Source organism: Talaromyces marneffei, chromosome 5, assembly GCF_009556855.1.
Source record: "Talaromyces marneffei chromosome 5, complete sequence".
In the NCBI taxonomy this organism is placed as follows: domain Eukaryota; kingdom Fungi; phylum Ascomycota; class Eurotiomycetes; order Eurotiales; family Trichocomaceae; genus Talaromyces; species Talaromyces marneffei.
This window is the reverse complement of record NC_072352.1, coordinates 316382-337122: the sequence shown is the minus strand read 5'-3', so window position 1 is coordinate 337122 and position 20741 is coordinate 316382. Positions and strand designations below refer to the sequence as shown.

General features: G+C 48.9%; 6 protein-coding genes across 6 annotated transcripts; 3 read left to right on the top strand and 3 right to left on the bottom strand.

Moving 5' to 3' along the window:
* Positions 1–226: 226 nt before the first annotated feature.
* On the top strand, positions 227–1125 carry EYB26_006442 (uncharacterized protein; the record flags this gene model as incomplete). Its single annotated transcript, XM_054265718.1, has 4 exons — positions 227–243; positions 423–446; positions 524–646; positions 756–1125. The coding sequence occupies 4 exons, from the start codon at positions 227–229 to the stop codon at positions 1123–1125; spliced, it is 534 nt and encodes a 177-aa protein (XP_054121693.1).
* A 125-nt stretch (positions 1126–1250) lies between these two features.
* Positions 1251–2239, bottom strand: EYB26_006441 (uncharacterized protein; the record flags this gene model as incomplete). Its single annotated transcript, XM_054265717.1, has 4 exons — positions 1251–1790; positions 1853–2072; positions 2123–2161; positions 2214–2239. 4 exons carry the CDS (start codon positions 2237–2239, stop codon positions 1251–1253), a joined length of 825 nt encoding a protein of 274 aa, XP_054121692.1.
* A 497-nt stretch (positions 2240–2736) lies between these two features.
* EYB26_006440 (uncharacterized protein) lies at positions 2737–3945 on the top strand (the record flags this gene model as incomplete). Its single annotated transcript, XM_054265716.1, has 2 exons — positions 2737–2896; positions 2966–3945. The coding sequence occupies 2 exons, from the start codon at positions 2737–2739 to the stop codon at positions 3943–3945; spliced, it is 1140 nt and encodes a 379-aa protein (XP_054121691.1).
* Positions 3946–5196: 1251 nt separating this feature from the next.
* EYB26_006439 (uncharacterized protein) lies at positions 5197–9084 on the bottom strand (the record flags this gene model as incomplete). Its single annotated transcript, XM_054265715.1, has 6 exons — positions 5197–5634; positions 5684–5970; positions 6023–7135; positions 7187–7837; positions 7889–8591; positions 8662–9084. The coding sequence occupies 6 exons, from the start codon at positions 9082–9084 to the stop codon at positions 5197–5199; spliced, it is 3615 nt and encodes a 1204-aa protein (XP_054121690.1).
* A 2556-nt stretch (positions 9085–11640) lies between these two features.
* On the top strand, positions 11641–12932 carry EYB26_006438 (uncharacterized protein; the record flags this gene model as incomplete). Its single annotated transcript, XM_054265714.1, has 2 exons — positions 11641–12216; positions 12273–12932. 2 exons carry the CDS (start codon positions 11641–11643, stop codon positions 12930–12932), a joined length of 1236 nt encoding a protein of 411 aa, XP_054121689.1.
* A 599-nt stretch (positions 12933–13531) lies between these two features.
* Positions 13532–19714, bottom strand: EYB26_006437 (uncharacterized protein; the record flags this gene model as incomplete). The annotated part of the gene is made up of 4 exons (XM_054265713.1): positions 13532–15349; positions 15407–15564; positions 15616–19075; positions 19127–19714. The coding sequence occupies 4 exons, from the start codon at positions 19712–19714 to the stop codon at positions 13532–13534; spliced, it is 6024 nt and encodes a 2007-aa protein (XP_054121688.1).
* Between the last annotated feature and the right edge of the window lie 1027 nt (positions 19715–20741).

Below are 20741 nucleotides of genomic sequence, written 5' to 3'. Positions count from 1 at the left end.
TAGGTTGTGAAGGTGTAGTCGAATATCAAAAGTATACATATCTCTATATCTAAATAGATATATTTCTTGAGAAAAGCCAAATTTGATTCCTACCTGGGTACCTGACCTGACCAGTGTCGACATAGTACGGGCATACTTGTAGGCTATTGGTCAGTGGGCGCCAAGTAAGTTAACTACCGTACCTAACTCCGCTTATCACAGCTTCCACTCTTAGAATTGCGGAGAGATGGGACAGAGAAACGAGTGTGTATAGTTCAGCGTCACGGTCGAACAACGAATAGAGGCCACGAGAAGAGAATCTTGGGAGAGATACAGAAACGACGTTGGATTAAAGTCGGTCTACCGAGGCGGCAAACAGGAGCGACAGATCGCATCGTGGTGATGCCGTGCAGGCAATAACCGTCACATTCTCCCTGAGATAGACAGAGCTCTGTCATTGCAGCCATGTACGTCTCACTTCGCTGTCATTAAGCCAATCGTGTGCCCAAATGGTCATCGCTAACCACAACGTCTTTTTTTCCAGGGCTGTCTTCTCACTCATCATCATAAACAAGGCCGGCGGTCTCATCTACCAACGCGAATTCCAGGCTGGCCTGCAAAAGCTCTCTACAAACGACTACCTAGTTCTAGCGGGAACATTTCACGGGTTCGTCTCTCTCTCTCTCTCTCTCTCTCTCTCTCTCTCTCAGAAAGGCAGTATACCATACGGTAGCGGCTTGAACTTTAGTGAAGCTTTACTGATCAATGGTCTACAGCGTCCACGCCATCACCCGCTCCATCACCCCCCGAATACCAACAGCAACTAATCCTACAACCTCCTCCTCAACACCCACCACCCCCTCCACATCCTCAAGCTGGTCCCTCCCCGAACCAGGGCAACCCAAATCCGGCATTGAAGTCCTCGAAACCGACCGTTTCCGCCTTACGTGTTTCCAGACGCTGACGGGCACGAAATTCCTCCTCTTTACCGACCCATTGATGACCAATATCGACACCGTGATGAAAAAGGTGTATGAGTTATATGCAGATTATGTGATGAAGAATCCGTTTTATCAGTTGGAGATGCCGATACGATGTGAGGCCTTTGATCGGCATATGGGGACGTGGTTACGGGGGAGGGCATAATCTTTATAAAGCGTCTGTAGTCTGAATGAGAGAATTGTGGCATGTCGCTTGATGGAAATTGTACTATCTAAGGTTACATTCAAGTGCTAGGACTATATAACGCTCATTCGTCCTAAGAGGTGCGCCTAAACAGTGTCCATCTTATCATTATCCTTGGATGACTCGCCGCCGTCCTTGGTTTCTTCGGGAATATTCTCCAACGCAGATTTACCTTCCTGCTCTTCACGTTCTCGCCTTTCCTTCTCCTGCCTGTTCTTCTCTTCCTCCAGCGACAATCGCAAAGCAAAAGCAAGCTCGGGATCGTTCTCCGCGGCGTCTTCGAACCCGAATCCATCACCACCTTCGTCTCCACCGCCAACACCGGCGCCAGGCTCGCCGCCCATAATTGGAGTAACCAGGAGCTCCTCGCTGAGTAGGTTCGGGCCGGGGGGGATAATGGCCAAGTGCGAACCGTCGCCTCCTTTGACATTTTCGACGAATGCCTCTAGTTTCTTTGTGGTGTCGGAGTCCAAGTCTCCGAATGCGACGACATCAATAGATACGTTGTTCTTCTTCATTCTTTTGGCGAGTTTGATGAGCGATTTCTCGTCCTCGGTTACGGGGGCGCATGAGAAGACGATTATTCTTTGTCGTTGGGCTTTCTCCGAGCGATGCTTTAAAGCTAGCTGTATCGCTGTCAGCATATATCCAGCCATGTAGGCACTTGTAAGTGTTTAAGAAGACGTACGCCGGCAACTTGTATACTCGATGCGAGATGTGACTTTCCGTGAATCTTGGTGCGATGCAGTCCTGATAAGATCTTGCCGAAATCGTCTGTAAAGGTCGAGAGAACTTCTGGTCCGTTACCACCCATACTCATGAGGCCGACCGCAGACTGTGGATTTGCTCGAATCTTTGCAGAGACAATGACACCCACGGCATCGATCTGTGCTTGCCATCGTGTGGCACTGGAAAGGTCAGCAGGCGATCGGGTGGAGGTAACGCTCGGGGAGCTTACGTATAGTCGCCGTTTCTGCTGGGCTCGCTATTATCGACACTGGGAGAGTCAGCATAAACCAGAGCAGATTCTGGATAGGAAGAAAACTAACATAACCATCGTTGCTTCCAAAACCATCTTGACGGCGGGTGAGCTCGAAGCTCAATGTGTAGCTCTGGCGATAAATAAAGAGTGCTGGATGAAGACAGAACAAGGGTGACAGAAGATTCCTGAATCAATATGGAAATGCAAATGGAAGATGCAGCTAAACGATGTCTTAAACAAAGCTCTCGTGATGGTGATGGTGATGGATTGGGCTGTGTTGGTCAGATAGAGGAAGGCGGTATGGTGGATGAGCAATGATGAAGCTCGCCGCCAAGTCGACCCCAAGCTAGTCCGCTTTTGGACTGGCCCTCCACTCTCCAATCTCTTTGTTTACTCGCGGTCTCTTCCTCTCTACATTATCCGCTTTGCTCTACTTCAGACGCGCACCCTGGACTCTCCACACGCGACTTTCCACCACCACCGGCCACTACCACGACCTTTTCAGCTCAATTGCAGCTGAGCCACACGCCATTTTCTATACCAACAGCCATCTCATCCTGATAATTGAATTATCCACCGCAAATACCACAATGTCTGCTTCCACGTGGAGGAAGCGCAAGTCCCCCGAGCCAGAGCGTGACGCTTTCAACCAAGACCAAGTCACAACGCCTTCCAGCAGTCCAGCTCGCAAGAAATTAAAGATCAGTCAGCGTCAGAAACAGGCATTAATTGATAACCTACAGTTAGAAAGTGCGTCTCACTTTACCTCCCCACGGACTGAATGCACTCCACTTGTTTGATATACTAAACCGTGTACAGTCACAGAACGAGCCCGCCGATTACGCGCCCAATATGCCCTCCAAGCTCAAGATCTCCGATCGCGAATTGAAAGACGAGTAAATCGCATTCCTATCTCGCTACGAAAAACTCTCATGGGAGTACTTCTCGAGAAATACAGCACTGGTCCTCATCTACAATCCCCAAAGAAGTCAGCTGTCCCTTCAAAGGCTATGAAAAGCCCAGTCGCGACCAAGAAACAGAAAGATGTCGAGTATCCAATTCTCAGCGCGACGAAATCTCCATCTCGTCGCCCAAAGCAAACCAGCAATGTTGGTAGCTACTCGGATAAAGAGAATGCACCAGTCCCTGAGGCCCACGTCCCTCTTGAAAACCCAAAGAAGCGCGGTAACCCGGCTGCCTCTGGTCAGCCACGATCTGTGTCTCAAGTGCTTCGGGACGCGGAAACCAAGGTCCTTTCGCCGAAATCATCAAACTCGCGCACATACAAGCAATCACCACTCATCGCATCTCCCAGCAAGGCCACGTATATGTCACGACCTACCTCGCCATTGAAGCCTGCCAGTCCTCTGAAAGCCATGATTGAAGATGCTCGTGCCCGCGCTACGCGACCCGAAGCAAAGGCAGCGTCTCCAACGCCAAGTATTCGACGAACCAAAACGACCGCCCAAATAAAGAGGACGACTGTCAAGCCATCTAGCTCCGCCATTCCTAAGTCACCAGCAGGAAACCCTTCGCGACAGCACAATCGGAATATGAGCACCAGCACTACATCATCCAACATGTCTACCAGCACGACTATTGTTAAACCTACACGGGGCACTCAGCGTCCTACTGCGACGACTTCAAGTGCAGCTGCGAAACGAGCGACGCTGAATCGTAGCCAGGGTCCTTCCGCTGCTACTGCTGCTGCCGCGAAGCGCACGGCTGTGGCAGCAAAAAAGGCCGGTGCGGATGCAGCTACTACTGGCAGAGTGCTCCGCAGGCGCGCGCAAGTATGAACACTTGCAACAATACTATACCATGATAAATCGGGAACAAGGGCTTGGTTTTTGGGGAGAACTTGGCATAAGTTCTAGAGCGGAGTTATTTTTTTTTGCATTTTGAGTCTGTTTAGAATATTGTTTCGCTTGGGTACTTTTTTTAAACCGGCGACGGGTGGCTCAGGCGTTAATGTTAATGGCTTGTATAATCCGGTGTAGTTAACTAGCAATGCATTTTGTTTTTATGTTGAATGTAACTATCCTGAGTGATATCTCTATCATCCGTATACCCCGATATCCCTTAGGCTAGTTAAATCCGTCAACTCACTTGAATGGTTGTCTGCATCCCAGCTTACGACATCGATTATTCATTGCCAAATAGTAATGCCACCATTGCTCATCAACCGAATTTCCAAAGTACGATATGTACGTAGTGGGTGAGACGGAGATTGACCGCGGTTCTGTGTTTAAAACCGACATAGCTACTGATAGTAACAGGTTTGGCTGAGTTGACATGCATCGTAGCATGGATTCTGTATACCACCAGCTAAATCCAATGCAATCCAATAAGATGGTGTTTGTTAGTAGTTATAATCGGGCCGTATTGGGGACGCCATTCAGTGGGAACAAGGAGGGAGCATCGTCTCGAGACGATGAAGTTGTGGCAAACCCCCAAGGCTATTAAGCAGCGGACTGGGTTGGGGAAGTTGCCGGAGTGGAAGGGGGATTGGTGATGTTTTTAGTCAGAACTGAAAGAGGTTAGATGATTGATACTTGATGGATGAGAAGATCAGGCCGAACTGAGAAGATAATTCATAGATTCCTATAAAAAGTAAAGTAGCCTCTCATTGGGAATCGTGTCAGGCAAGCAAAAAAAGAGAAATGGAATATAAAGCACCTGAACTGTGATGCAGAGTTCAATATCGAATGAATATAATCATCTTTCAAAGAGAAGAACAAAAGTATGAGGAATGATTCAGCCAGACCCGTGCCAAGGAGAATATTATAGAAAGAAAAACAAATGGTTGAGCTTGCAAAATGCCCTTCTTTTGAAGAAAACCAAAGAAGAAAAAATCTCACGCCTGTCATGCTGGCTCACCAATGCAATGGCCTCGTCACGAAGTAATACGAATCAACGCCTTCTTCCTTAGCAAGCACCCAACTTTCAGTAAAACGCTGGCTGTTCGTTAAATGTTGCACCCGTGCAATGAAAAGAAAAGAAATAAAATGAATAGCAAAACATGTTGATATAAACGAAGTGTATCTGAGTTAACCAGCTACGCCCATGGGACCTGTACCGGGATGAGGACGGTATGGAAGGGGCTCCGCATCGGACTGTGGCATAGCTTGTCTCTGACTGCCAGCACTAGCACTTCGAGCGCGGTATTGTTCTGGTGCACCATTCTCGCCATGATGATTGGTAGGCATTGCTGTATACGCTGGCCCTCCTGGCGCTTGGACATGTCGTACAGAGCTCTGCATCTGCCATGCTGCTGCTTGGGAAGGATCGGTTTCAATGCGAGCAGTGACGGGTGTGTTGTTGCCACGGGCAGAGCCGGAGCTGTTTTCGATACTTGGCGTTACTCGTTGAGCGACAACACCCTTGCCAAAGTCACCATATCTCTTGAGAATCTCTTTGGTCGTGATATCGGCACTGTCCTTGAAGAAACTAGTATCGTTGAGAATCAACTGAAGATCCTCGGGAACCTATTCCTGTCAGTGTTGCAAAATAAGGATTACGGCAGATAATACATACCTCGCACATGACATCGTTGTATGCAATTAGAGAAGCAACTGCCTCGATAGCCAAGAAACTCTCGTCCATGCTGGCCATTTTCGTATTTGGATATAGAATATTTGGTGTCATGACGGTGGCCAAGTTGTGGATATCCATCTTACTGCCAGACTCTTCATCGACATGAGAAAATGAAGCCGCCCAGCTAAGGAAAGCAAAGAGGACCTCCATAGTGTCCCGATGAGCTTTGGGTAGTAAGCAGCAGGTCAAGTGTAATATGCGTTTCCTTTTTTCAGCGTCCGCAATTTCTATTAAGCGTGAGTATCAGCACCGGACGGTTACCAAGACAGGGTGACTTACTCTGTGAAATAACAAAAAGACGGTGGAGTTTAAATGTCAAAAGAGGATCTGGCATCTCACGAAGGAACTTCTTCACTAGAGCGGCCACCTGGACTGGACTCTCTCTATTGAGGTCGACTTGTTCGTATTTGTTGTCAATCAGCTCTGCGAGCTCCTTCAATCGTCGAATGTTGCCGTTCTTTCGGAAAACGCCCTCCACCGACATGTCCATTTGACGCATTGCCGATACAGCATCATCAATAAGAACAGGGATTCGTAGAGCACCTGGACCAACTCCATGTGTGGATTCGGCACCCTCTTTGTCGACAAGGCTGTTCAGACTGACACCGAAGATACCCTTCTTCTTGCCGACCTTCTTGCCCTCCTTGTTGAATGCACGTCCAAAGAGGTTCCAAACAGTAGGCTTGCGTGACTCGATCAACGACAGCAGCTCCTCCAGATTAAAGTGACCTTCCAAAAGTGGTTCCATGGAAAGCACCGCAACATGTCTGACAATAAAATACTCAAGAGCTGATAGTTCTGAAAAGTATTTCTTCGCCTTCATTCCAGTAGCATCAATAGGAATTTGGTCTTGACCGCCAGACACTTCTCGTTGATGACCTGGAACAAACCTAGCCTGGTAATCGTCCGCACCGACGAGATTAGTCCCAGCATATCTCGACGCGTTAGGTCGCTGCTCTTTGGCTTGTTCAGCTGCTACAATCCGAGGGATATCGTCCAAAGTCAGTGCATCTTGCGCACCAAAATGTAACTCGTTCACTGGTTCTCCATTTGAATCTTTCTCTTCAATAATTTGAAAACCAGGATTCCTTGGATCAGTACCATCGCCACCTGAAGATCCCGGGCGCACACTGCTTCCTTGGGGGCCGTCAATGATTCTCGATGCTCGAGCTCTCTTGTAAGTAGTAGACAAGGTTCTTTCATTGCGAATAGACCTCAGTCGACGCATCTCACCAACAGTCTGCTCTAGAGATGAAGACTCTTCACTCTTGGAAGCCCCCGTAAAAGACCGTGAGCGGGTGTTTGCTGCTCTAGGATTGGCTGCTGTTAATCCAGCAGAGGGTTCCACGCGATGGCCTTCATTTGCATCGTAGTCGTTAAGATTAGGATCGTCTACCGAAAAAATGAGCGTTGGACTTCATGAGGGTGGGTTGAATTCATTACCTGTACTGTGGGGAAGGGTACCACTAGATCGTAATACGGAGAGAAGCCTGGCAAGAGCGACCTGCAGTAAGAACACGTACTGGACAAGCTTGGTGACGTTCTTGAATCCGGCTTGGGCATCCGGTGCTCGTCCTAGACTAAAAGCACAGTTATTGCAATAGGGACGCTGATCCTTCTCACTCCACACGGCCTCGGGAAGATCCACGGTAAGATCCTTTTGGCAATGACTGCAAGCAAGGTGAGGGGGCTTGGTGTGCCATCTCTTGTCATCTAGTATGATGCACGCGTCGTCGATAGGTTCTTTACATGCTGTACAGCAATCAGAGTACTGATCCGCCAAAACAGTGACACCAGCCATAAGATCTGTCGGTCCTTCTTCAGCGAGTTTGAGGCCTTGAAGGCTGTGCTCGAGATGGTTCAGGAATCCAAAAAGGCCTTGAACTGTATCCTTTTCTCTTTCGAGCTTCAAAGCACCTTGCAAACCTATGCGAATGAGAAGCTTAAGGTAATGGGCGAGACCAGTAACTAAAGAGAGAAGTTCTTGTGTTACGCCCAGCTTCCTCACTCCAGTTTCTTGTGTCTTTGATAGAAGCGAGAAGAAAGCGACGATTTTCTTGCATAACAGCTTTGCCTCGCGCGCATATGATAGATCTAGATGATCGATGTTAGTTGCTTCGTCCTTGACGGCGCGATGATCCATACCTTTCAAGCCCTGCTCCTTCAACAAAGTAGCCAACATATCGATGGCTGCAAAAAGAATCTCTACATGCGAAATGAAACTTTTGGCGACTAAAACTCCATCCACGTAAGCCCCATTGCTGACATGGAGAAGCATCTCGGAGATGCAAGCAGCCGAAGATTCCTCAAATGTCGACAGAATACTCCAAATTTTGTACACCTTCTCTTCCATTTGTTCTTCCCGTTTGCGGATTTTTTCACGGTCAGCTTCTGTTGCTTCATTATCTAATGTGGAACTGTCGAGAAGTTGACCGGCCGGTGCTAGCCTCACATTCCAAAATTTATGAATCATATAGCACTCCGGGTGCCAATGTTGGTTCTGGCCATTGCGGAAGATTTCGACGAACTGTTTGAGGATCGCGGTGTGACACCCGTTACACCTTTGGGCGAATCGGGTCGAATAGTGATAATGACAGTATACATTTCCTTCATGTTCGTAGTAGGAGTCTTGAGCACCAAAGACTGTTGGACAGACGGAGCAGGTGAAATGCTCAATATGATATTTGCGATCGAGGGCTGTGATGTAGGAGCCTCTTAGAGCACCACCACACTCATGGCACAGGAGATTCAGTCTTCGAAAATAATCGGTCTCACACAATGGGTATTGTCCACTACCGTCTTCGGCGTCGACGGGGAAGAACTTGGAAGCAACGACTTTTCCGCAGTCCTAACAAAAAATTAGCAATTATTCCGATGCAAACATGTATTCCAAGCCAGTCGACAGAATAAAAACTTACATGACATTTAAAGCATTCCAAATGAAACGTCCCGTTTAAAGCGCGCACGAACTGTCCGGTCAGAGGTTCACCGCACTTCTTGCAGGTCCGTCGATTGGGTCGAGACCTTTCCCTTGGTGCTGAAATGTCACGCTGTTCATCAAACTCTTGTCCGTCGGGATCGGAGGGATTTCTTCCAACACGGCTGTCTGGCTGATATGTGGGCGCAGGAGGTGCAGGAGGTGCAGGTGCAGAGGGCGCAGGAGCGGCGTTCGCTAACGGAGTACCGCCTGGAGGCGCTCGTTCAAATGGTAAGTGTCCTTCAATGGGAGATATGGGCGAGTTTGTTTGTGAATTTGATCCTGCACCATTTCCCCAAGGCCGAGGACTCGCAGAGCCGCCATTGCCCGGCATAAGAATGTCGGGTAAGGTTCGATCGGGCATGGTGATCGTGTGAGTTTTATCTGCTTGTAAAATATTGACTTGCAGCGTTTATTGGGTCGTGTTTGTGTTTTCTGGCGTCGATCGTGCCGGTTTCATAACCAGACCGCCGAACAAGGGGTCGTCGAACACGAAAGGGCCGCAGTCAGCAACGAGTTTGAAAGACTTCTTTAAGCCATAAACGATTCCACGATGTAAAATTAAGTTTATTCTCTCGTCTCGTTTGTTCCTCCTTTATTTTTGAATCGAGCTTCTTGGTGGGAGGCGATCAATGGTCAGACCATGTACACACACGAGCGAGCATACGGTCCGTGGGTGATCGGCGCCAAGAGGAGTCAGGGCACAACACAGAAATCACGGTCGCTATAAAACGTGCGAATTGTCAGAAACAAGAGTCGAGCAGCTCGAGTGACAAGAACAACTCTTTGTCAGGACTTACACCTTTTAGAGATGCGGGGAGCCGAGGGGGGCCAGACTCAGGCACGGTGGGAATTGGAGGTGAGACACAACAATAGCGGCGGAGCAGTTTTGGGAAACAATGGCTGGTCGTCCTGAGGGCATCCCCCGGGAATCGTTCGTTCTGGTGCGCAGCAGCAGAGATATGTGTAGTATAGTATTCTGAGGTAGCCGATCAAAGCACATGCATCTGATAATTCAGTTGGTGTAAAGGAATGTAGGTATGATCAGAGCAAGTCGGTCTGTCAGTAGTGTTTGATTGTTGTTATGCCCCTAAGTTCGGTCTAAGAACGCAACAAATCACCAGCCACGCCGGGCGGGCGGTCACGTGAGCGCCACCGCTTTGGCCATCCCCCGCCAATCTTCTCCATTGTTCGTCGTCGTCTTCGTCTTCTTCTCCTTGTTCTATCCTGACTACAGTACAGCGTACGCTATATTCGTCCATCTACTCGAAGCTGACTGATTGAGGCTATGCAGTGACCATACTCGTAACTACCGTGAGGAGCCGGGCTCGGTCAGAGGCTGAAACTAGGATGAGACCGTTCAAGCCCAAGCTTCACTAGTGGGAGGCTATCCTGGGATATTTTAACACGTCATCAAACAGGGTCGAGGAAATCATGTTTTGCACAGATGCGCTGTACTAATCCTCAATCGCGGGATTCAATAGTCAAATTATGATTACAGAAGGGTGCTCAGCCACGATGAATGCGACATACGTGTTGGCGAGCCCGCATCCTTGTATCAACCGATTCGGTTCAATCCACGATGAGGCTGAAAACTCTATTGCGTCGCTTATCGTTGTCTGTACTCATGTCTTGAAAATGAGATATTATTGGAAACGCCAGCTACTATTATTATCTGGATAGAAGCAGGTCCGGACCAGTCTTCTGCTGTGGAATTAATCGGTGAGTGCATGTTGAAGTTAGGGTCCCGGATTCTATCTCATGCTCTGGACTCTCACAACCACAGTGGGGCATCTTCACCGATGTATAGAGAGAGCAGGAAACACCACCTCAAATCAAACACTGAGTTCTTATCACTCACTATCAGATGACTGATTCAAGAGAATCCAGGCTTTCGGGCTTTGACAGTTTCTTTCTCGCAACACTGTATGCTCGACTGTTATTCAAAGAGCTGAGACAGCAATAAAGAAAACTGTTCAATTGTTGTGTTAATGCAGTATCTAAAGTAAATTGATTCAACTTGGAACATCTACTCAGGTATATTTGTTGGGTAACTAGATGGGCGCCTGGGCTGCATTGTACCTTCCTGCTCTTCCTGTGGCAGCTTCCCCTTTCAACTTCATCTCCCTTTCCTCTCCCTGGTTCTTGAATTCCATCAATAATTGCAATGCCACCCTCGTACTGTAATCATTCATCAGCCTACCTGGTTTACAGCCTTGGCAATCACATATGAAGATTCCGATATTCGCAACGTAAACCTTGGAAAGCGTTGACGGTGGGCCCTCAAGGCACGCCATATGAGTCTGGCTTCTTTGAGGTCGTTCATCCATGGATATAACAATTTGATAACGTCGTTTCCGTATGGTTCTCCATCGAATTCCCAGAAGACGCGAAGCAAGTTTCACGTTTGCTTTCTTGTTTCAGCTTTTGTAATTTTCCGTCAACTTGATGGATGATATCGGTACCGACCAGAAATATATGGTTATATATAGAGGCCTTCCCGAAAGCATGCAAGATTCTGTTGGCCTTATGGCTTGCTTTACCTGTCTGAGCAGAGAGTTCTAAATTCACAAAAGGATTTTCAAACAATGGACGGTCTAGAAAGACTAAAGTTGGATCTATTCGTGTAATAGAACAGCTTCGATGAATCAAAACAATGTTTAAGTTGGTGAGGTTAAGTTACTGATTCCGCTGTCAAGACATAGAATTTTAGGTAATCAAGCATGCAGCCAATCGGAACGCGCCCTGCGTCACCCCTTAACATTGAAGGCTCAATATTTTTGGCTCCAAGCACTCCGAACTCAGATTAATCAATTGCTCACTTCACTGCTTCAGCTATCAGCTTTCTATTAACCTCGAAAATATCCTCAATTCCTCTCTTCAGAATACACCTCCGCAAATAAGAAACAAAACAACAAAAATGACAACCCCGCCCACCCTCGAACTGGGCACCGTCCTCGTCGTTGGCGGCTGCGGCTTCCTGGGCTGGAACATCGTCAACCAACTGCTCTCCTTCCCCTCCGAAACAGACGCCTCCGTTTCCCTTCCTCGAATCCAAAATGACCCTCGCTTCGAATACCCGCCTCTCAAGGGCCGTTTCCCATCCTACAAAAACACAAAAGTGCACATCGTCGATCTGCGTACGAGCAATAACAGATTACCAGGCGCAGAGTACCATGAAGGCGACTTGACCTCCGTCTCGTCAATGCTCGACGTCTTTCGTGCCGTCAAACCCGATGTCGTGATTCACACTGCTGCTCCAGCGCCGCTGGGGTCGACGGATGAGATGCTGCGAAAGGTGAATGTAGATGGAACCCGAACGCTGATCGAGGTTGCGAGTGGCGTGCATGGGGACTGGGGCAAGAAGTGTCGCGCATTTGTGTATACGAGTTCTGCATCCGTGGTACACGATACGAAGAGTGATTTGATTAATGTCAATGAGGACTGGCCATATGTGCGCGGAAAGGCCCAATTGGAGTATTACTCTGAGACAAAGGTATACCCTAAATCTTCCCTCTCCTCTACTCCAGTTCCATAGCTGACGCTGTGTAGGGATTAGCAGAAGAGCTCGTCCTAAAAGCCAACAAGCCCGCCCCCTCATCCATGCTAACTTGTGCCGTGCGTCCCGCCGGCATAACCGGCGAAAAAGACACCTTACTCTCCTTCAAAATGCTCGAACTCGGGTACCTCGGGTCCAACACCTCTTTACGTCTTCAACTCGGTGATAACAACAACCTCTTCGATTTCACGTATGTTGGCAACGTCGCCTACTCCCATTTACTTGCCGCACACAAGTTGCTCGCCACCGCGGCACGGTACGACGCCGGCGCCGACGCACCGCTCGACTACGAGCGCGTCGACGGCGAAACATTCATAATCACGAACGACGCCCCCATGTACTTCTGGGACTTCCCCCGCGCAATGTGGAACTTACTCGATCGCCCAATTGAACCTCAAGCTGTCTGGCCGCTTCCCGAAGGTGCACTGAGTGTAATCGGAGGCATATTCGAAGCTGTTTACGGCCTGATCGGGAAAACGCCAAAATTAACACGCAAAATTGTGCGATATTCGTGCATGACGCGGTTCTATTCATGTCGCAAGGCGAGGGATAGATTGGGGTATGAGCCTATTATTGGCATGGAGGAGGCGATTGCGAGGACCGTGAGTTTTTGGGTTGCGAATTATTATCCAGAGGGGAAGAAGGGGAATTAATTTTATATGGTCTCTTTCGAAGACAAGGTTGGGAGGGTAGTGCTTTTAACGTTTTCGAATTTCTTATTTCATGTAATAATCTGTATTTTCTCATGCATGTATAAAGTCTCTCTTTTCTCTGAACGATACTTGTAGAATAGGTAGAGTGGATAGATAAATCACCGTCTAATGACTTGATCTGGAACAATGAGCTCCAACTTAGGAAGGAAAAAAGTAGTATGTGATGATCAAGTAATAATACCATTCATGAATCATAAAGTTAAGAAAAGAGGTGAGCCCTCGATGTAAATATGCACATGATAATCGAAGAAAAACATAGAAAAGAGGCAAAGCGGCCCAGTTTGGTGACAACATTTTGCTGGTAGATAAAGTTCTAGGAAACATGAGAGTACGTAGTACAGTTGATAAGATCGCATTTTGATGGCATGGTCGATGTTTTGAGACAAAAAGAAAAACTCCAGGCTGTGAATAGGGCAAGCAAGAAATCAATCTGAAAGCTGAGTTTGTGGCAGAAGTGGAAATGAAAGATTCGTAACGTGGCATAAAAGAACAGATCAACATCCGCTGATGTTGCAAGAAATAGGGTTGATTATAGATGGTTATCGCCTTCGCCAGTGAAGCACATCTCGAAGATGAATATGACTGGTTTGACCCTCTGGGCGTTGATTCTGTTCGCGCCGACCTTTAGCTGGACCGCGCGGTGTCATGTCATCAACCTCTGACATGGACGGAGTAGGAGCTGGACGTGGAGTCGCATCAGGATCGATGTCTGAAGAATCCGTAGGGTCTCCAGATGTAATTGCTGTCTCACTAGGTGATATATCGTTCGTAATACCCTCCTTGGGTGGCGTCGAGAGTCCTCCCGTAGAACGTTGCACATGGAATTCAGAACTATCCGGAGATCGAATTTCGGTAGGATACTCGTCAAGTGGTTCAAGCGCTGGGCGTCTCATGATATCCGGTGATCGCGACGAACGTGGCGACTCGGGCTTAGATGTCCTTCTTTCTGGAGAAGACACATCATCTTGAGACATGTCAAATGCACCAAGTTGTTCTCCCAAATCATCAATTTCGCCGGATTCAGACTCAGCAGCTTTCTCTTTGGCTAGGATTTCCTCGCTGCCGCTGACAACACTCCCACGACTGTTAGTTCGCATCATCTCCGTGCCTAGTTTTGAACTAGAACGAGGTCCTTTGGAAGTATGTGGAGCGCGGTGGCGAGCCTGTAGATTCCCAAGCTCTTCGTCTTCATCATCTCCGGATTCAGCACCTTCATACCGCCGTTTTTCCAACGACTCCCGCTTAGCGCGAATTGCTTCAGTGGACCGTTGTTTCCGGGGCTCAACCAAAGTCGGAGGGTTGGATGTTGGCGGCGCGGAAAGAGTATGCTGCAAAGGCGGAAGATTGAATGCGCCTGCGATGTTCGTGTTAAGTGTAGGTTCTGTTGCTGCTGCTCCTTCTAAAATCCCGAGACCCTCGGACGCATCGCCCCAACTATCTGTATGACGGCTGATAACAACTGGTATCTCCTCTGGCTTGGTCGACTCCATATCGCCAAAATAGCTACTTCCCACAGAATCCGCCCTGCTGGAGCCTCTATATGAACTCGAAGCTACGGGATGAAACCCAGACGAGATCGAGCCGGGGCTGTCTTCTGCATGATTGAGACTACGTGGCTGTGGCGGGGGGATCGTGAGCGAATGTGTCGGAACGTAGTCCTTGGGCGGAGGCTTCCATTGACAGAATTTGCACAATGCTTCGGTGAGCTTGCTTAGCGTGGGAGGTTTTTCAATCAATGCGTTGAAATGATGCGCTTCTGGTAGATCCTTGAGATAGCCGGTGACCGCAATGATAGGTGTATGTCTGTTGGCACTTCGTGTCTCACGTATCATGCGAGCTACATCTACTCCGTTGATTTGACGAAGTTTGACTTCTGTCATGATAATATCAAACTGGACTTCGCTCAACGCATAGCGGATCGCTTCGGAGCCATTGATGGCTGTGATCGTGCGGCAGCGTAACTTTTCAAATAGTCGTTCCATAACGAGTCTAGACACAGGGTGATCTTCGCATATCAGGACATCAAGAGGACGGAAGACTGGACCGTCAAGCAAATTAATCTGGGAGAGCCGTCGAGAGCTCTGTCGCCTTCGCTGTACCTTCAACAATGCTTTGGTTCGCGGATCTTCGTTGTCAGATGACGAGGGGGAAATATCGAACAATTGACTACGCCGTTTGTGATGGGTTGGGATGAACGGCTCTTTAGACGAGACTGAATGTCCTTCGCTGTCCTGTGATCCGATCGTCTGCGATCTAGTACGTGTGACGCCTGTCTGGGGAAGACCAGATGCAACCTTCTCTGGTGAATGAGTCGTCAACCGTCCGAGTTTATTCGATGTTGGCGCGGAAGACGCAAGCTTCGCACTGGCTGTTAGACGTGGGGTCTCTCCAAATTTATCAGATATTGAACCAACCGATTGCTGCGACTGCGCCGACGAGGACCCAGAAGTCTTTCTACGCTCGTGATTCTGACCCGTGCTGAACTGAACAAGTAATGGAGAAGAAGGTTGGGAAGGTCGATTGGGAGATGATCCGGTCTGACTTAATCCAGATGGAGATGCTGGTCGGTTTCCTTTGGTCTGTGAGAGAGTGCGGTGTAACGGCATGGGAAGTAGTGGACTACCTTCTAGAGATGGTGCCGAGCTAGGAATGCTGGGGGATGCTGTCGTCGAGGGAATCGGCCTTTGCTGAGCTTGCATGGCTTCCTGTCGCAGTCTCTGGATAACATCTTTGTTTGCTCGTTCAAGCATGGGCAGGTTCTTGAAATTGAAGTTACCGAAATCATCAGCTAAGACGGGTTCACTCAAACGCCGACTACGTGTATCTCGAACATGTGGCGGAATATGTAGTGGCATGAGTCCTCGCTTCATCGAGTTGACTTGCGAGCGAACTTTGGACAACGCATCATGAGGTCGATCGGGATACTCTCCAGTCGTCAAAGGGTATTGAGGGGCCTGGGAATCTTCGAGTTCTTCAAATGACTGTAGAGTTGCGCCACGAGCATCGAAATATTCGGTATCTTCTGGATTCTCAGGATTCGGAACAAACTCCGCTTTGTCTTCAAGCAAAGTATCCCAGTTGACATCAGCAAACCAAGGATGACTGCGAATCTCAGCGCCCCCATTGGGAAACCTCTCGTCGATGTTAGCACCCAGTCGTCGTTCGGGATCGAGGGTCATAAGTTTGTTTATCAAGTCAATGGCATCAGGAGACGCCAATTGCTGGGCTTCGTCGGGCCAATTGATTCGCCGATGCAAAATATTCTCAAATACCTCATCTGGTGTCGCCGCGTTGAACGGAGGATATCCATAAAGAAACTCGAATAGAATGCAACCAAGGGACCACCAATCGCTCATCTCATCTTGGCCAACACCATTGATTGTTTCAGGTGCCAAGTAATCGGGTGTGCCAACAAACCTTCGGTTGTGATCCTCAGGATCGAACAAGGCCATTGGAGGTGGCAGCATGGACTGTGAAGGTGGTGTGTTGTGTACTGCTGATGAGGATGCCACGCTCACTGTTTGGCTCAATGGTACTAGATGTGGAGACTCGCCTCCTTCACTGGGTGCTTCGTCCTCCGTCACAGCCTGAGATGGAGGTGGTAGAGGTGCGGGAGTCTCTAGACCCTCACCAAGTGAGAATGTTCGAAACATGGCGTTTAATGTGTCGCTTCCACCGCTGTCACTGCGAAAACTGGACGTGCGACCAAGGCTTTCGCGAGGTGGTGGCATTTGGCTCAAGCTAAAGTACGAAGGCTGGTTATAGCTTCCGGCGGTGTCGGGCGCTATGATTGGAGTTGAACTGGGCGAGTGTCCTCCCTGAAAATCGAACGATGCAGAGCGAGACGAAGCCAGCGACATAGGCCGAGGGAATGGTCCTTGCTTCAATAAATCTGGCGCGGATTCGTTAGGGCTTTTCAAGACACGTTTTTGACGACCAACCAGTCCCATTCTAGATAAACCAAAATCAGTCAATTTGAGATGGCCGCGCTGGTCGATAAGAAGGTTGTCTGGTTTTAAGTCTCGGTGTACAATGCCTCGGTTGTGTAGATGCTCAACACCTAGGACCACTTCGGCGATGTATTTCTTAGCCCAGTCTTCAGGTAGACCTTGCAGAATTTTAACCAAAGAGGCGCAGTCCCCTCCATTAAGATACTCCATTACGAGGTAAAGATAATCTTTGCTGGAAAATGTCCAATACAGTTTCGCAACAAAGTCACTCTCACCCTGCCACATCATGATTGCTCGTTCCGCTTTAACATTGGTAACCTGGTTTTTGGCAACCATGTCTGCCTTTTTTAGTACCTTGATGGCGAAATACTCTCCAGTGGCTTTCTTCTTCGAAAGGTATACACTCCCAAAAGCACCTTTGCTGATGGGCTTGATGATCTCGAAATCCTTGATTGATGGTGGCGCAGGACGAGGTTGCGGCTGACTCACAGAGCTCAAATGTGGTGAGATAGGTGCTCTGGGATCCGAAGAAGCGGTGGATGATTGTCGTCGATGATGATAATGAGTGTGCAAATGGTGATGTGGAGGTAACCCTTGAGCGGTCAACTCGTTTGTGGTCAATAATGGAGAAATGCTAGGAGAAGGGATACTCTCGCCACTAGGTAGACGTGGCTTTGATAAACGCAAAGGGGATCCAGGGCCCTGTACACGCCCTGGGGATGCCTGGCGACGTGGTGAGCTTGACAAGTTTGGCAGAATTAAGCTCTTGCGCTTTCTGCTTCTTTCACTTCTAGACTGCGAAATGCTCTTCTCCGATGAAGGAGATTCAGTCCCTCTAGCAGCGGCGATCCAAGAGGAAGAAGGTACGCTGCTGCTATCGCTGATATCGCCCATGTCACTTTCGGCAAGAAGTGATCCTCGCTTGATGGGTTGCGATGTTCCTAAAACTCCGCTGATGCTCTTGTGAGAACGAGGAGTCGGGCATTCCAACGGACTTGCTGAACGAGTGGAAACTGCAACGGACGAACCGCGCCGGGGTGATTGAGAGTGCGAAGATGGATCTGAATGTTCACGCGGGATGTCAGAGGATCGCTCTTGAGACAGAGGGACACTGGACTCGGTGCTTTGAGCGGTCGGTTGCTGTTCTTCTTCGTTGGGTTGGTCGGCATTTTTCGCTTGCTCGCCTTCTGATTCATATGAGCTAGAGGTTGATGAAGAATCTGAGAGATCACCAGCCGCAATTCGTTCCGCCTTGCTGAGTGCAGCATCGATACATTCTTCCACCATAACTGTGTATTCCACGCGGATTCTCTCGGCATACTCAACGATCCGACGATGACGGACAACAGCGTCGACTTTGGCCTTTGCTACCTGTTCTGTATCGGCGGATAAAGCGGCAAGACCTTGTTCTTGCTCTAATGTATTGCTGCTGGGAGATTGCCATTGTAGCACTTGAGAGATACGAGATTCTGATTGCGGAGATAATGTTCGAAGATCCTCTATGCTGTCCGTTCGTGTTTCTTTCAGCGCGGGAGTACTTATTTCCAATGCTGTGTCGCAAAGATCCAGAATCAATTCAACGATGCGAGCCAGAGGTCGTCGTACAGCAAAAGAGCGACCCCTTCCGTGGCCCAAGCCGGATGTTGAAGGATCCCTCGACCGTGGAGGCGTGGCAGGTGAAGAGCCCGGAGTAGAACCTGGAAGTGATGAAGATGGCGACGGTCCAATGGGTAGTCCTTTGTATTCTGGTTGGGAGGATGGTGGTTGAGCATCTGTAGAAAAAGGGCGGCTTTGGCGAGCTTCCAGAGCGTCGAGAACCTTAACAATCGCATGTCGATGCTCGTTGAGGTTTTCTTGTGCAAGCTGGACCTCCATTTCTGCAGTGTGTTCCTGAAAACACAGCTCAGAGTGTTTCTCAAACCACCAGGGGGTAATTTGGCGTTCGCAGATTCGACACAGTACTGGAGTAGGTGTAACGGATTTGTCGGGATTGGCGTCGGCGGCTCGTTCAGCCAAAACTGTCAAGTGATTTGCTAGCACTTCTGCCCCAACGCCGAGGGACTCTACAAGAAGTGGGGGTAGATCGATGGTGACTTCTTTCGGCGAGGTTGATGGGCGCAGCATCCACATGGTCTTGGAAAATTAGCATTGAGTGGTGCGAGAGAAATAAAGGTCATAGCTTACATGTCCTTCGCCATCGCCTGAACGGTCGTAGATCATGATTCCTTGTGCTTCCATATCAAGGATATCTTCTTCAGTCTCTTCTTTGACGTCGGTCGATTGTTCGTTTCCATCATCGGTAGGAGTTTTGTTAGGTTCATCTTCGCGGTTATCGCCATCTTTGATCGTAGAGGATGATTCCTTGATGGAAGATTTAAGCATCGAGTCAGGTCCCATAACAACGGAAAATCGAATAAATCGACTTCTCGAGTCATCTTCCTTCATCGACTTGATGGCATCTTGAAAACAAGACTTGTTGGACCAAAGCACATCGGAGATAACTTTGCCCTCGACGGAATCGGGATCAGTGCCGATGACCTGTCTCCAAGACGGGCTGACCCATTTGATATAACCATCCAACCCCAAATCCACAATGACATTCAAGGTCTCTTCGGCGGCTTCCCGTAAATCTTCGCGTTCCGCTCGTATGTCTTCGGTGTAGGAACGATCCATTTCCACCCGATGATGGCTCGGGGATCGCGCTTCTTCTCTCAACGCAGCCACTGTCGGTGGAGTGAGGAATTGAGACGCGTTTGTATTGTTTCCTGCCATGGTGTCGTCTTTCCCGCCGACGGAACAGCCAACGGGTTGACACGGGCACGTTAGACTTTGGGTCTCAAGGTTGGTGATAAGTCAATTTCGTCCTTTTTGATATAACTGTTAAAGCCAATAGCAGGGTACCAAGCAAAGCCGGACCGACTGCCAGGCAGATCGGCTACCCGTGAGCAGCTGTGGCCTCGCCCGTGAGATCAACAATCCATGGCGGGGGAACACAAGCGTCAATGCAGTTGGAAAGCAATTATCCGACTGCAAGGAAGATGCGGTAGAGGGCAACACGCCCTCCGAGTAGGGTAGCAGCGAGGATCGTTGGTCGATAGGCGTGAGATCAGAAAATTCGCGAGTTGACGGACGAAACGAGGACGCAGGCAGGCGACTGTCACCTGGTGTAAAGTGGTTGGTTGTTGGTACGGCGCGGTGGGGAACGCAGATAAGTCGCGGGTCGATCTTGTGGAGCACGGATGACAGAGACGTTAATGTAGAGAAGGAGGTGGAATGGCGGAGAGGAAATTGTCAAGGAATGGATATGTTGAGACAAGCAGGGAGCAGTGTAAGTAGTCAAAACCAGACAGAGCTGGACTAGTCCGCCAGAAAGAAAGAAGTTGATAGTCGTCGCAGGATAAGAAGCACTACGGGAAGGCACACGCTTGAGTCGCGACGGGCGGGAAGGAGCGTGCGGCGTGACTACTGCTGCCTTGGTGCCTTGCTTTTCAGGCAGCCACTACGTTGTGCTTTGTCGAGACTAACAAACTTTCTTTTATCGCTGACACTGGCGCTTCGATGAATCAATCTACTACATGCTCTGTGTGTAGTATGTGTGAACATTGAATAACTCGTCTGTCCAGTGCCCAGCGTCTAGAACACAACATACGCCCGCCCCTTGCCTCTCCTCCGACCATTGTCTGGAACGTCGCCTCAGAGGCAACCCACCATGTGATCACTTTTGGGTCTGGCAATATAATATGTACAGCGTCTGCCTCCAGCATTTTTGCATGTCATGCGTAAAGCTTACTGACAGTCA